Source organism: Stenella coeruleoalba (assembly GCF_951394435.1).
Source record: "Stenella coeruleoalba genome assembly, chromosome: 1".
Taxonomy (NCBI): Eukaryota; Metazoa; Chordata; class Mammalia; order Artiodactyla; family Delphinidae; genus Stenella; species Stenella coeruleoalba.
The window spans coordinates 112473331-112486473 of record NC_137169.1 but is presented as its reverse complement, the minus strand read 5'-3'; the positions used below and the strand labels follow the sequence as shown (position 1 = coordinate 112486473).

General features: G+C 60.3%; 3 protein-coding genes across 11 annotated transcripts in view; 2 read left to right on the top strand and 1 right to left on the bottom strand.

Moving 5' to 3' along the window:
- SMG5 (SMG5 nonsense mediated mRNA decay factor) overlaps positions 1-4576 on the top strand; it is a 28089-nt gene extending 23513 nt beyond the window's left edge. For both annotated transcript variants that reach the window (XM_079925402.1, XM_079925401.1), the window contains exons 17-22: positions 74-133; positions 535-694; positions 1117-1207; positions 2055-2129; positions 2563-2701; positions 2883-4576. In XM_079925402.1, coding sequence (XP_079781528.1) covers positions 74-133; positions 535-694; positions 1117-1207; positions 2055-2129; positions 2563-2701; positions 2883-2966 — 609 coding nt within the window. In that variant the 3' untranslated portion in view covers positions 2967-4576. The remainder of the gene's footprint in view (positions 1-73; positions 134-534; positions 695-1116; positions 1208-2054; positions 2130-2562; positions 2702-2882) is intronic.
- Positions 4577-5159: 583 nt separating this feature from the next.
- PAQR6 (progestin and adipoQ receptor family member 6) lies at positions 5160-9851 on the top strand (the record flags this gene model as incomplete). 8 transcript variants are annotated; one of them, XM_079916055.1, is made up of 8 exons in its annotated part: positions 5389-5495; positions 6943-7018; positions 7459-7586; positions 7719-7924; positions 8057-8183; positions 8578-8674; positions 8881-9031; positions 9369-9761. In XM_079916055.1, exons 2-8 carry the CDS (start codon positions 6968-6970, stop codon positions 9641-9643), a joined length of 1035 nt encoding a protein of 344 aa, XP_079772181.1. In that variant the 5' UTR covers positions 5389-5495; positions 6943-6967. The 8 variants fall into 8 exon arrangements, with proteins under 8 accessions (XP_079772180.1, XP_079772177.1, XP_079772176.1 ...); XM_079916057.1 differs by lacking the exon at positions 5389-5495 and adding an exon at positions 6456-6560; XM_079916056.1 differs by lacking the exon at positions 6943-7018 and having other exon boundaries at positions 5376-5495.
- A 775-nt stretch (positions 9852-10626) lies between these two features.
- On the bottom strand, positions 10627-12967 carry BGLAP (bone gamma-carboxyglutamate protein). Its single transcript, XM_079916218.1, has 4 exons — positions 11459-12967; positions 11187-11225; positions 10913-10982; positions 10627-10759 (listed from the first exon to the last, which is right to left on the bottom strand). The coding sequence occupies exons 1-4, from the start codon at positions 11520-11522 to the stop codon at positions 10630-10632; spliced, it is 303 nt and encodes a 100-aa protein (XP_079772344.1). The 5' UTR covers positions 11523-12967; the 3' UTR covers positions 10627-10629.
- Positions 12968-13143: the final 176 nt, after the last annotated feature.

The following is a 13143-nucleotide window of genomic DNA, read 5'->3' as shown; positions in this document are numbered from 1 at the left end:
TCACTGGAGAAAGGAATATTCATTCCCCCAGCTTCTTGTCCCAAGCTTAGCACCTGGTATTTTCCCCTTGTAGGCACAGGAGGAAGCTCGGCGGAACAGGCTAATGAGAGACATGGCCCAGCTACGACTTCAGGTAAGAAGTTGGGGCCCCGCGCTCCTTCTGCTCTTGATCTGGTTATTGCCTGAAGCCCCCTGGCACGTCCTCAGCCCTCCAGCTTCAGCCCCTGTTCTGCCCGCTGTGGCTCTCTACCTTGCCCTGGCTACCCTCCCAGCCTCCCAGACTGCCTTCCAGCTGCTGACTTGTCACTGAGCTTTTGTGGTCCCTTCTGCCTTCACTTCTGTCTCTTTTCCTTCTCTTTCTCTTCCTCTTTCCTTTACCACTTGTTTCTGTCTACTTTTCCTATGAGGCCATTCGTCGAAGGGGTCCCTTGTTCCCATTGGCAGCAGGAGGAGCCCCATAAGAGCCACCTTGAGTACCATTCTTCCCCTGCCCAGGCTGCACGCAGCTCCACCCACTCTGCCTTCTCTCAACAGCTCGAGGTCTCTCAGCTGGAAGGGAGCCTGCAGCAGCCCAAGGCCCAGTCAGCAATGTCTCCCTACCTCGTCCCCGACACCCAAGCCCTTTGCCACCACCTCCCTGTCATCCGCCAGCTGGCCACCAGTGGCCGCTTCATTGTCATCATCCCAAGGACAGGTGAGTATATTGGAGAGGTGGGAGCAGAGAGTGTGGCTAAAAGAGAATCTGGCTTGGGATTGAGAGACCCTTACTTGGGGCCCAGTTTACACACAGTGGCCTTGGTCAAGTCCTGCCGCCTCTCTGAACTTCAGTCATTTCATCTGCGAAGTGGGCATGACAATCCCTGTTAAACCCTGACTCACAAGATGGTTGGGAGAAACAGATGAGAAAATCTAAGTGAAAGCAGTTGGTAAGTTGCCAACATACATTGTTGGCAGAAGGTCAGTCTTTGAAAGAACTTCAGGATTCCTGTAGGAGCTACGGCCCCTTTTCCTGCAGTGTGTCCTGGAGTGAGTGCAGATGCTTCTGCAGAGCCCCATGTCACGACAGCCTGAGCTCATCTGTTTTGTCGTTCCCCCACCGCCCATCTTGCCCGCCAGTGATCGATGGCCTGGATTTGCTGAAGAAGGAACACCCCGGGGCCCGGGATGGGATCCGATACCTGGAGGCAGAGTTTAAAAAAGGGAACAGGTGAGTGCAGGCCTGGCTGGACCTCTGCTGAGCACAGACAACAAATGCGTGTGTTCCTCGTGTAAGACACGTGGCCCCTGGTCACAGTTGGCTCACTGCCTGGGGAGGGAAGCCGAAGACATAATTAGAAGTCAGGGTCTTAGGTGCTGAAATAGACAGCGATTGGAGGAGCTAGGAGCCCTGTTGGGGAACAGTGACCTGCTGTCCATCTACCTCTGGGGCAAACATGAGATCATTGTGACCGGGGAGAGGGGAACAAGCCCCCACCTCCAACCTATGGACTCCTTTGCAGGAGGTTCTCCTGCTTTAGGTGATCAGGTTGACCAAGGTGGGAGTGCCTTCATCGGGGCTGCCCAGGGGCTTCCCATGGGGCTGAGGGGACAGATAGCAGTGTATAGGTGCTCAGCCCAGCACAGGCCCTTCCTTCTGGCCTTTGGGGCCAGAAAAGGACTAGACACTGGGTGTAGGGAAGAGGGAGAAAGCTCCCTGCTCTCTGCTGGCTGGCCCACCCCTCCTCTGCATTTGCCCTTGCCTGGTCAGAAAGCTGCACAAAGCCTGCTTGTTTGGACCTTGTCTCCAGAAGCACTGACTTGAAAAGCACCTGCTGCTTCTCCCCTCCCAGCTCCTCCCCAGGGAGGAACCAAAGAATTGATGTTATCAGGAGGAAAAGCAAGCTGGGCTCAGCAGCTAGGAAGCCACTTCAGAATGACTCCAAACAGACCTGTGATGTGGGAGACGTGCCCCCCCCCCAATAAAACTGGGTCCCCTGCGCCACAATGGCCTGCTTTGTATGAGGTGCCCTCCCTCTCCCCTGCCCCCAACCTTCACTCTCTCGTCTCCTTTGCAGGTACATTCGCTGCCAGAAAGAGGTGGGGAAGAGCTTTGAGCGGCATAAGCTGAAGAGGCAGGATGCAGATGCCTGGTAAAATTTCAGCCCCCACCCCTAGAACCTCAGATAGGCTGCCTACCTTGCTCCTCTGTGGGCACTCCCCAGGACAGAGGGACGGGGCCGGAGAATTCCGTAACAGGCAGCAGGACCAGCGCGGGGCCAGGCTTATTCTGCCGGAGGCCTCCTGCAGGTCTCACCTTAGATGGAGTGAGAAGTTGCTCCAGCATCTGAGCCCCCGTGGCCCTGAGATCCTTGGGCTCAGCTTCCTCACTCATTGAACCTTTGCCCAGTCCCTGTAGCATGTCCTCTGGGGCCAGCTTCCAGGACCCTCTCCTCTGGGCTGCCTGGTTTCTCTCGCTCTCTCCTGGTGCCCTCCTCACCCCCAGCTTCCCCTGTGCCCTGGAGATCTGGTGTTCAGGCTGTGCTAATGCTGGGGCTTGGCCCGCCTTCCCCCTGCTCCCACCAGGACGCTCTATAAGATCCTGGACAGCTGCAAACAGCTGACTCTGGCCCAGGGGGCAGGTGAGGAGGACCCGAGTGGCATGGTGACCATCATCACAGGCCTTCCACTGGACAACCCCAGCACGCTCTCAGGCCCTATGCAGGTGGGTCATGGGGTGATGTTTGGCAGAGTGTGGAATGGGGAGGAGGTACCGGTGTCGACTCCCTCAGACCAGACAGCTGCCCTTTTCCTCTTCCATCACCCCTTCCCCAGCCCCTCAACGACTTGTCCCAGAGTTTGGGAGGTCAGACCCTCCTCCATTTGTCCTCCCCCCAATTCTACAGGCAGCCTTGCAGGCCGCTGCACATGCCAGTGTGGACATCAAGAATGTTCTGGACTTCTACAAGCAGTGGAAGGAGATTGGTTGAGACCGACCCCCAGGCCCTGCAGCGGGGCTGACTCCAGATCTCTCCTGCCCTCCCTGGCAGCCAGGACCACCACCTGTAGTCACCCCACCACACGCAGACTCACGCACGCACACAGGAAGGAAGCCCAGCTGCACACAGGCTGCAGGGAGGGCCCAGGAGCCAGCTGGGAGGGCGGGGGTCCCCCTGTTGCCAAGATGACGTCAGGAAAGCAAGGAAAGTGCTTGGAGCAGGAGAGGCCTGTTGGCCCCTAGCCAGCCTTCCTGCCTCAGCCCCCCTGCTTTCCCCAGGGGCAGGTGGCAGGCACGGGTGTCTGCGTTTCGTTGGAGTGGTTCCTGGACCTCTGAGGGGAAGGGACAGCAGAAGGGGCCCTTCTTCCTCACCCAAGACGCAGGGTGGTTGGTGCCAGGAGTTTGGGCCCTCTGGGCCTGGGGGTAGAGTTGGGTAACACCAGGTGTCTGGGTGGTTCTCTGCAGACCCTTCCTCTCCTTGAGGACCACCCATCCCCCTCTCATCTCCCTTTGCAGGGGCTGGGCAGCTCTGGAGCCTTGGGGACTCTTAAGGAAGAGGGGCCTAGAGCTGCCTGCGCCAGTAACAGGGCAGGGCTTAGATCCCCTCCTCCTGCTGCAGGGGATGCACACCCATTGCCCCACTTCTGTTTTCTGTCTCCGTTCGTCTAGCTTCCAGGGCAGGGAGCAGGCCCACGACGGCTGCAGGCAGTCTGGCCTATATGCCAATGAGGGCTTCTGTGCCCGCCAGCCCCATGGTCACTGCGCTTTGTGCTCTGGGCTGCTGTGCTGGGACAGAGTGGGATGCCAGTAAGAGGAGAGAGGGGTGAAGTTTGAGGCCACAACCCCCCTTACTATCTAGGGAGGGGCCTGTGTTCGGATGGACAGCAGAAAGGAGAGGCTCTTGAAGCTGCCCGGCCAGGGACCCTCTGCCCTGATGGGCTTCCCTACTTTTGTCCTTCCCCGGGACTAAAGGCCTGGAGGAGCTGAGCATGGGGCTAGCTTCTGGAGTGTTGAGGTGAATGTGAGAGCAGAGATCACGAATAGCTCAGGGCAGTGAGTGGAGCAGCAAGAGTGGGGCTGAGTGTGGGAGGCTTTGGCCAGGATTGCCTCGGCCCCTCCCGCTCGGGCTGCACATACAGCTCGGGCTGGGGGTTGAGGGTCGGGGATCTCAGCTCTGCTGTTCCCCACCCCAGAGCACTAGCCTAGCTTCCCAGACTGTTCTCGGAGGAGAACTGGCTGCCTGCCTCCTTCCTCTAAGACAGCAAGTCTGGGACAACCTGGGGGGAGTGGGATCACCCCCACTTCCAGTCCCTGGCAGAGGCTGAGACTAAAGCATCACTTAATAAAGACCCCCAGAAGCCCACTCCTTGTCTCCTGGTGCCTTTCTGTACAGTTTTATTGGGACATTGGAGATTACATACTGAAATGGCAGTTTGGAAAGGTTTCTTTGAGGTGGCCCAGTTGAAGCAAGTAACCAGCAGCTGGAGCACAAACTCCAGAGACGGTTTTGATAGATGTGAAGTTCATTGAACTGAGCTGCTGCCTTCACAAGGGTGATAGGTGAAAACAATATACAGATGATCCTGAAGAATATGTGGTTTTAGGGCGCTGACCCCTATGCAAGCAAAAATCTGCACTTGATTTTACAGTCCGCCCTCTGTATCTGCAGTTCCACATCCATGATTCAACCCACTGGGGACCGTGTAGTACTGAGTACATATGTAGTGAAAGAAAGCTGCATATAAACGCAGTTCAAACCTGTGTTCAAGGGTCAACTATTTTGAAGGTTACGTTGCTCCCTGGGGGTGGTTTGCGGTTTTCAGCTGGGTCCTCTGAATCAGGGAGAAACTTCCTCAGTGGAGAGGTGAGGGTGAACCTTGAAACCAGCCTCTGAGTATTCAACCCCATCCCTCCGCAAGCACTGACACCTCAAGTGTGTCTGGGGAGTGGAGAAGCTTGGTGAACCCCTCGAGGTTGAACCAACATTTACCAAATGCATTTGCTCTGGATTCTGCCCAGCACCAGGCGCTGAGAGGCAGCGAAGCACAGTGAGAAGAGGTTTTGGAGAATTCCTATTCAGGGTTTGGATTCCTCTGCCCAGCTTGAGGCAGAGCCACTCTCAGCTCCTGGGAGAGCCTGGAACCCTGGAGCCGTGGGGCAGCCTGGTCTGAGGGGGGCGCTCTGCACCACCCTGGCTGCATCCTGGCTAGGGCCCTGGCCTCTTCCGGCCAGTCTGCTCTCAGTGGGGTGGGGTCAAGCTGAAGGGGCTGGCTGTGCGCTGGAGCCCGAGTGAGCTGCCTGCTAATGGGGCTGGGCCACCCCGCACGGCTCTCTGGAGGCTGGACAAGGCTGGGATTGTTCTCTGGCTCCCCTTTGTCTCCCACTCCCCGCCCAGGCCTGGCCCGCCTGCCCGCCACTCTCTTCTCCCTCCCATTGGCCCGGCTGGCAAGAGCCAGGGACTCCACCCGTGGAGCCCGGGGCCTGCCGACCCACCGGCTTAGGAGCGCCCATCAAACTCTGGGTAAGGAAGCTCACCTGGGGCCAAGACGCCCGTTCTGGGGAACTAGAGGCCACTCGCCTGCTCCGGCCGGCCCCTCCCCCATTTCCATGGCTCCAGCACAAACTACTTCAGAGACCTCTGAACCCCAGTGCTGAGGGAAGGGACCCTGAGGGGAGCTAGACGCCAGCATCTTCCTGGTCCACCCCTCCCCCAGGCAGCTTGGGCCGCACTCAGGATAGGTCAGAATACCCCCATCCCACTTCCGGGAGGGGTCATCTATCTTAGTTTCTTTTTGGTTTTTGGCTGCGCCCCGAGGCTTGTGGTAGTGGGATCTTAGCTCCCCGACCCGGGATCAAACCCAGACCCTCGGCAGTGAAAGCACAGAGTCCTAACCACTGGACCGCCAGGGAATTCCCGGGGTCATCTATCAAATCTCAGCCAGGGTGCAGGGACTAGGGACCAGGTCGGCCTTGTGCCCAGCAGGGTCCCCAGCACCCAGCTCAAGGGCAGAGGGCCCCCAAAATGTTGAAAGACAGGAACAGAGGCTTGGGGTTCAGGCTGGCGGTGTGAGGGCCCAGAGTGTGTGCGGAGCAAACATGCACACAGAGAGTAGGCAAAGCGATGACAGGAAGAGGCACGGGGCGGGGCTGGAAAGTTTTGGCCTGGAGAGGCGGGAGGAGTGTCCTGTTCTCCCTCCTCCTGGGGCAGCTCCACCCGCCCTGGTGGCCCAGCCCATCCACTTGTGCCAAGGAATGTGCCTGGGAGAGGCAGCCTGGGAGGCGGGCGGGCGGGGCAGCAAAGCTGCGGCCACCCGGAGGCAGCACACAGGTCTGAGGCTGAGGGGCCCGGGCTCAGGTGGGGCAGGGACCCCAAATGCCCCCCCCGGGGCACACGTGTAGTCTTCAGAGAAGAGCCAGGCATCCCCCTAATTCCTTGTCCCACCGGTAGGCATCTGGCCTCTCCAAGAATTCTCCCTGAGCACCCTAAGTTGTCTGTGCTCAGCCCAGGCACTGTGAGCCAAGGAGCTTTCTGGTGCTGGCGATGGCGGTGGTGGTGTGTGCTTAGGCGCTCTCTGTGCTGGCCTCCGTAAGTCAGGGTTCTTCTGAGACAAAAACTGGGGGTTGCGGACCTGGCTCCAGGGTCCAGGGTTACTGAGGCAGCCTTCTGGCTGAGGAGGACCCTCCAATCCTTGCTGAGTCGAGGCTGACCAGCTCCTCTCAATGGGGGAACTAAATAGCCCCCAGGCTAGGCTGGGGAGGGGTTGGGGTTATGACCACTGGGGAAGCTGGGCCAGCCTCCCCTGGCCTGAAGGAAGCAGCTTGGTGGCCAGCTACCACCCGCATGCATGTCCGGGTACACAGCCTACCCTGGGACTCAGTGACCAGGTTCAGCCTGGACCTGGGCGAAAAGGGACCTGTGGATGGGGGCAGATACCTAATTCCCCCCCCCCCCCGCCCTTTGTCTCTAGGTCAACGTGGAGGTGCCGGGCCACCATGCTCAGTCTCAAGCTGCCCCAACTCCTTCGCGTCCACCAGGTCCCCAGGGTGAGGGAGTCACCAACTCCTACTTCTCAGGGGACTGGCTGGGGCAAAGTTTCTTCTCTTTTTGCAAGTGCAGAAGTCCCTGCTCTAGGCTAACTCTTATCCCTGCCATTTCAGTGTGGGACTCTTCTGCTCTCTAAGGAACAGGCTTGTGACCTGCTCCCTAGAGCCCAGAACACTCTTTTATCCAGAGTCGGCTTCCTCAGAGCACGCTGTGTCCATCCTATCTTGTCCCCTTACTCTGCCTCTTCTGTTTCTCACCTGCTCTCTGGGTACTGGAAACTGTGGTGAGATGGGGTTGGATTTAGTTTGGGGCCATTGTGATCTCCAGCCCATTCCCTTCCACCCTGCTTCCGGAGAAAGGGTGGGACACAGTGGAGTCCCTTGGAGAGAAAGGGTGGGACACAGTGACTCCTCTCCTCCCTTGCCCCCCACAACCCCAGGTGTTCTGGGAAGATGGTATCATGTCTGGCTACCGCCGCCCCACCAGCTCGGCCTTGGACTGTGTCCTCAGCTCCTTCCAGATGACCAACGAGACCGTCAACATCTGGACTCACTTCCTGCCCACTTGGTGAGGGAGGCTCTGTCCCAGGCTTGGGCCTCGAGCTCAAGGGGGTACTCAGGCGGACCGGGACCGTCCGGGCCCGCGGGCTGCACTGGGAGTCGCTGGGGGTCCGGTGGCCTGAGCACGTGCCTGCCGCAGGTACTTCCTGTGGCGCCTCCTGGCGCTGGCGGGAGGCCAGGGCTTCCGGTCGGAGCCCTACCACTGGCCGCTGCTCGTCTTCCTGCTGCCCGCCTGCCTCTACCCGTTTGCGTCGTGCTGCGCGCACACCTTCAGCTCCATGTCACCCCGCGCGCGTCACATCTGCTACTTCCTGGACTACGGCGCGCTCAGCCTCTACAGCCTGGGTGAGCCCCGCGGCGGAGGCTGGGGCGGTGGGCAGGCGGGCGGGGGCGTTCCGGGGCGGGGCGGGGGTGTGGCGCGGGGTCTCCGGGGCGGGGCCTCAGCTCCCCTCCCCCCCCCCCCCCCCCCCCCGCCAGGCTGCGCCTTCCCCTATGCCGCCTACTCCATGCCGGCCTCCTGGCTGCACAGCCGCCTGCACCAGCTATTTGTGCCCGCCGCCGCACTCAATTCTTTCCTGTGCACCGGCCTCTCCTGCTACTCCCGGTGGGTTCTCGGCCAGTGGTGAAGGGGAAGGCGGAGGGACAGGACAGAGCACCCACAAACACCTGGACACCCAGGACCACTGGGGTGTGCCTGCGTTTCACTGCTCTTGAACAACATTGGTAACAATGGGACCGTTTATTGAGGACTTACTGTGCCCAGACCCTGTGCACCAGCACCATCCCTGCGCTGTCTCTAACTCTCACAAGCCACCTAAGAGGCAGGTGTCTATCCCCGTCTAACAGCTGTTGTCACTCACAGAGGAGTCATGTGGCCTAAGGGCTTTCATAGCCACTAAGCTACACTGACATTCCATCTTGGCCAAAGGTCCCCTGCCCTCCTCTGACCCCCACCCCAGCATAAGGATGGTGACCAGCCTTTCACTCCCGCCTCCCAGGTTCCCAGAGCTAGAAAGCCCTGCGCTCAGTAAGATCCTCCGCACGGCTGCCTTCACCTATCCCTTTCTGTTCGACAACCTCCCGCTCTTCTATCGGGTAAGGCTCCTGCTTTCCTGTCCTGACCCTCACAGTGCCCACTCCCAGCCCTGCCCCCTCGATCCCTGACTCAGCCCTGCTGCCCACCCTCCTAGCCCAGCACCCAGTCCAGCTGTGCCCTCCCCCTCCTCATCCTCACCAGATCCCAGACACATGATGTCCACCCCCAAAGCCCCTCCCCGTCAACCCTGCTTTTCCTTTGCCAGCTCGGACTGTGCTGGGGCAGGGGCCACAGCTGTGGGCAGGAGGCACTGAGCACCAGCCACGGCTACCACCTCTTCTGCGCGTTGCTCACTGGCTTCCTCTTTGCCTCCCACCTGCCTGAGCGGCTGGCACCAGGACGCTTTGATTACATCGGTGAGAGCAGACCTGGCCTGGCCCAGGAAGGGATGGGGAGACAGCTCCCCAGAGCACAGAGTGAACTGAGTAAAGGAGAGTATTCCTGGCAGGGCCCTCAGGGTCCAGGCCCAGCCCCAGTCCTCAGACAACAACAAAACCAGCAGCCTGTAGGCCAGGGGCTCTGTGCACAGCAGCTCACTCACTCTTGCCAATAACTCTGGGAATTGGGTTTCTTATTCCCAGTTTTAGGGGAGTAGCAGGCCCAGAGGATGTGGTGCTCACCATGGGTCACAGGATGAGTTGGGGCAGCCCTGGGGATGGGGTATGTGCCCTCACACGCCCATCCTCCCCACAGGCCACAGCCACCAGCTATTCCACATCTGTGCAGTGCTGGGCACACACTTCCAGCTGGAGGCGGTGCTGGCTGATATGGGATCTCGCCGAGCCTGGCTGGCCATGCAGGAACCGCCGCTGGGCCTGGCGGGCACAGTGGCCACACTGGGCTTGGCAGTGGCTGGGAACCTGCTCATCATTGCTGCTTTCACAGCTTCCCTATTTCAGGCTCCCAGTACGTGCCCCCTGTTGCAGGGTGGCCCGCTGGAGAGGAATACAAAGGCCAAACTACAGTGAGGCCCCAGCTCTGAGCCTGCCCTGGAGGGAAGCAGAGGCCAGGTGCCCCCCCCCCCGCCCCCGCCCCCGTGCTGGGGAGGAGCCCAGACCCAGGCCTGATAAGACAGGGGCACTTCTGAGCCTGGAACCAAGAGGAGTGGCTGAGGAGAGAGTGCGGAGATCAGAAGGCAGAGGAGAGGAGAGGGGCTGGGAGGCTGGTAGAGAGTAGGAGGGTCAGGGAGGGTGCTCTTGATGGGGCTGGGGGAAGTGCTGAGGGTCTGAGAGGGGAGGTGCGTGTGTCCAGGCTGGAGCTGCCCCACCTGCCATTGAAGGCTGGGATGGGGAGGTGTTGGGCCCTTTCATCTGGTCCCATCTCTGGTGCTCCTGGAGTTTCTGCTCAGCCCAGGCAAGAACTAACATGACTAACCCAGGCCCATCCTGAATGCTTATTAACCAGGCCAGGAGGCCCGCTACTGCCCCCACCCCCAAACCAGGCAGTACCATCTACCGGAAGCTCTTTGCCTATGGCGATGAGGCTGTCTGTCCTGGTCACAGCCGTGTACTCCAGGCGTCCAGGCCTTTGGGATCCGGTCTATTTGGGTGTGTCACGGATGGGGCAGTGGGTTGAGGTGGGGGAGGGTGCTGGGCTAGAGAGGAGAACCCTATTTAGACTTTAGGAAGCCACCTTCAATGCTTCTGGACTGAGGCAGGGATAAATAAATAACTCAACAACAGATTTTGGGAAGCACTTTCTGGGACTGAAAAAGATAAAACCTCTCCACTCCCCATCCTCCCAATACCTCCTCCTCACACTCCATAGATGGACAAAGAATCACAGCCCCACCAGTTCCTCTTCCGGAGTTTATTCTGGAGCAGCTGGGATGATGCTCCCAGCTGCTGGGATCTCACACTTGCCGGGCAGGGAGGTCAGGGAGAGGGGAGGGGGAGGGGTCCCGGAGAGGAGCCAGAGCTGGGGGCTGCCAGCCAGGCCGGCAGGGCTGAGAGCTCTAGGCTGTGCCGTAGAAGCGCCGATAGGCCTCCTGGAAGCCAATGTGGTCAGCCAGCTCGTCACAGGCGGGGTTGAGCTCACACACCTCCCTCCTGGGCTCCAGCGGATCTGGGTAGGGGGCTGGGGCTCTGAGAGCCCAACACACTGGCATCAGCCTCCATGCAAAATGCCCGCCCCTCCTCCCACTGCACTTGGGGCTCCAGAGTCCTCCCACAGCGGCCGCTCCTCCCAGCCCATCCTGGAGATGCAGGGCCCTGGCCCAGCACCTGCTTTTCTCTCACCCCAGCCCATGATCCAGGTAGCGCCTGAGTCTCTTCACCACCTCGCTGCCCTCCTGCTTGGACACAAAGGCTGTGGAGCAGAGGGTCAGGGGTCAGGTGATTCCGAGTTTGGGTGGACAAGGTGGGGAGTAGGCTGGCCTTCCTGAGAGCCAGATGGGAGGGGGCAGGAGGGGAGAATGGGACTGAGGGGACCAGGGTGAGACAGGGGTGCTGGGAGTGGGCAGCACCATTGAGTGATACAGGGCACAGCTTCCCATCAGGCCCTGCCTCATACCTGCACCTTTGCCAGACTCCTCATCTCTGGGCTTTGCATCTGCAAGAAAAAGGAGCCCAGTTCACCCCTGCTCATCCCTAGGGCTCTCCCTCTCCTCCCCTCTCCTCTCCTCTCCCTCCACAAGGACAGCAGTGGGGGCAAATGGACTGAGCCCACAGAAAGGTGGTTAGACTGCCAATAGGGACTGCCAGTGGAAGGGGTGAGGAGAGGTGAGGCCATGGTGCTTTCCCCTCGCAGCTCCCGCGGGCCGGGGCAGGGGTAGGGGCACTCACCTGACCAGCCAGCGAGGCAGAGTGTGGCCAGGGCCAGTAGGGCGAGGAACATGAGGGGTCTCATGGTGTGTCTGTCAGCGGCTGTGCTAGGGCTGCTGCTCAGGACTCAGCTGGTCTGCCCCTCCCAGCCTCCAGCACTGTTTTATACTCTCTGGGCTGTGCCCCAGAGGCAAGGGTGCGGGCGGGTCTTGGGGGAATCTACCAGGGCTATTTGGGGGTCAACTGCCTAGGCCAAACCCCAAAGGATGTTGTGGTTGGAGCTGCGGCTGCCTGGGCAGGCCTCTGGGAGTGATGGAGGAAGGTGGGCTTCAGTCCAAGACTGCCAGCCTCCAGACAAGGTCCCCAGCCCCTCCTCAAGGGGGTTGCCCCAGGTCTCCCAGCCCCTACTCACTCTCCCTCGGAGCCCCAGCCTCAGTTTGAGCACCAGCGGGGCAGACGGGGAGGGGTAGGAGGGGGAGCCTAGAGAGGAAGGGGGGCCCAGAGGTCCAAAATAGATTTGCACAGAGCTGGGCTACAGCCTCCCACAGGCTGATTTCCACTGTCAGCCCTGTGGGCAGGAGCCAAACTCAGTGAGGGAGGGCCAATGCCCTCATTCACCCCGAGGGCCTCTGCCCCAGAGAGACCTCAACAGCAGGCCTGGCATGGGGGCGGCTCGACTCTGCTCAGGCCCTGAGCCTTGGGACGGGGGAAGGGGTTGGGGCAGCATAGGGCCAAGAGCCAAAAGCCAACACAGGTGTGGCCAGGTGTGAGGTAAGGACAGCCCTTCTGTCTGCGACTGGCCAGGTGGGCACTGAGGTGGGAACCCCCTTCCCCATGCCCCTCGCACCTCTGAGCTCCTGACCGCCCCACCCCGATCCTTTTCCTGCCCTCACAGCCTCCCCACTGCCAACAACCCCGGGGACCTGTCCTCCGAGGGGCAGAACATCCAGCCTGAAAAGCGCCACCCCAGACCTGAAAGCCACTTCTGCCTCCGCTCAGCCTGGAGAAGAGGGAGGGTGTCCTCCCCCACCACCCACTCACCAGGTGGAGACCTGCCAGACGAAGCACTGCTGCCTCCACCCCACGGCCGGTGGCTGGATGTTTAGGCGTGTCCAGGAGGAGAGAGGAGCCACTAGGCTCAACTTGGGGGGGTGGGGTTGATGATCAGGGACCACCCTGCCATCTTCCCGAGTGTCCCCGCTGCTCCTAGACAGACCCAACCAGGCCTCTCTCTACAGAGTTAGGGTGAAGCCCTCGCCAGGGAAGAAAGTTCTGCCCCCACCCACACCCACTCCTTTCACCCTCCGGTCTGGAGGAAACACCCACCCTGCCTTTGGCTAAGTCACTCCTGATGCCCTGTGGCCCTGGCTGGGGAAGAGGGGGTTGTGAGAAGCCAGAGGACAAAGCCCCAGCCATTTGGAGGGCCCACTTGCTCCATGTTCGAGCACTCACCAGGCGCAAACAAACACCTAGGGAGGCCCACCATAGAGCCTCTCAGAATCAACCCAAGGCAAAGAGAAGGGCAGGCGCATGGACAGTGACACCCCCCCGGCAGCTTGTCCTGGCCTCAGGGAACCCAAGGCTCCTGGTTTCTGTGACAAGGGGCTTCACTGCCCTTCCATACAGATGGTCAGATACACCCCCCACCAACCCTCCCCAGCCTGGAGGCTCTCAGAGCCCTGCAACTGGGGCCTCGATTGGAGCCA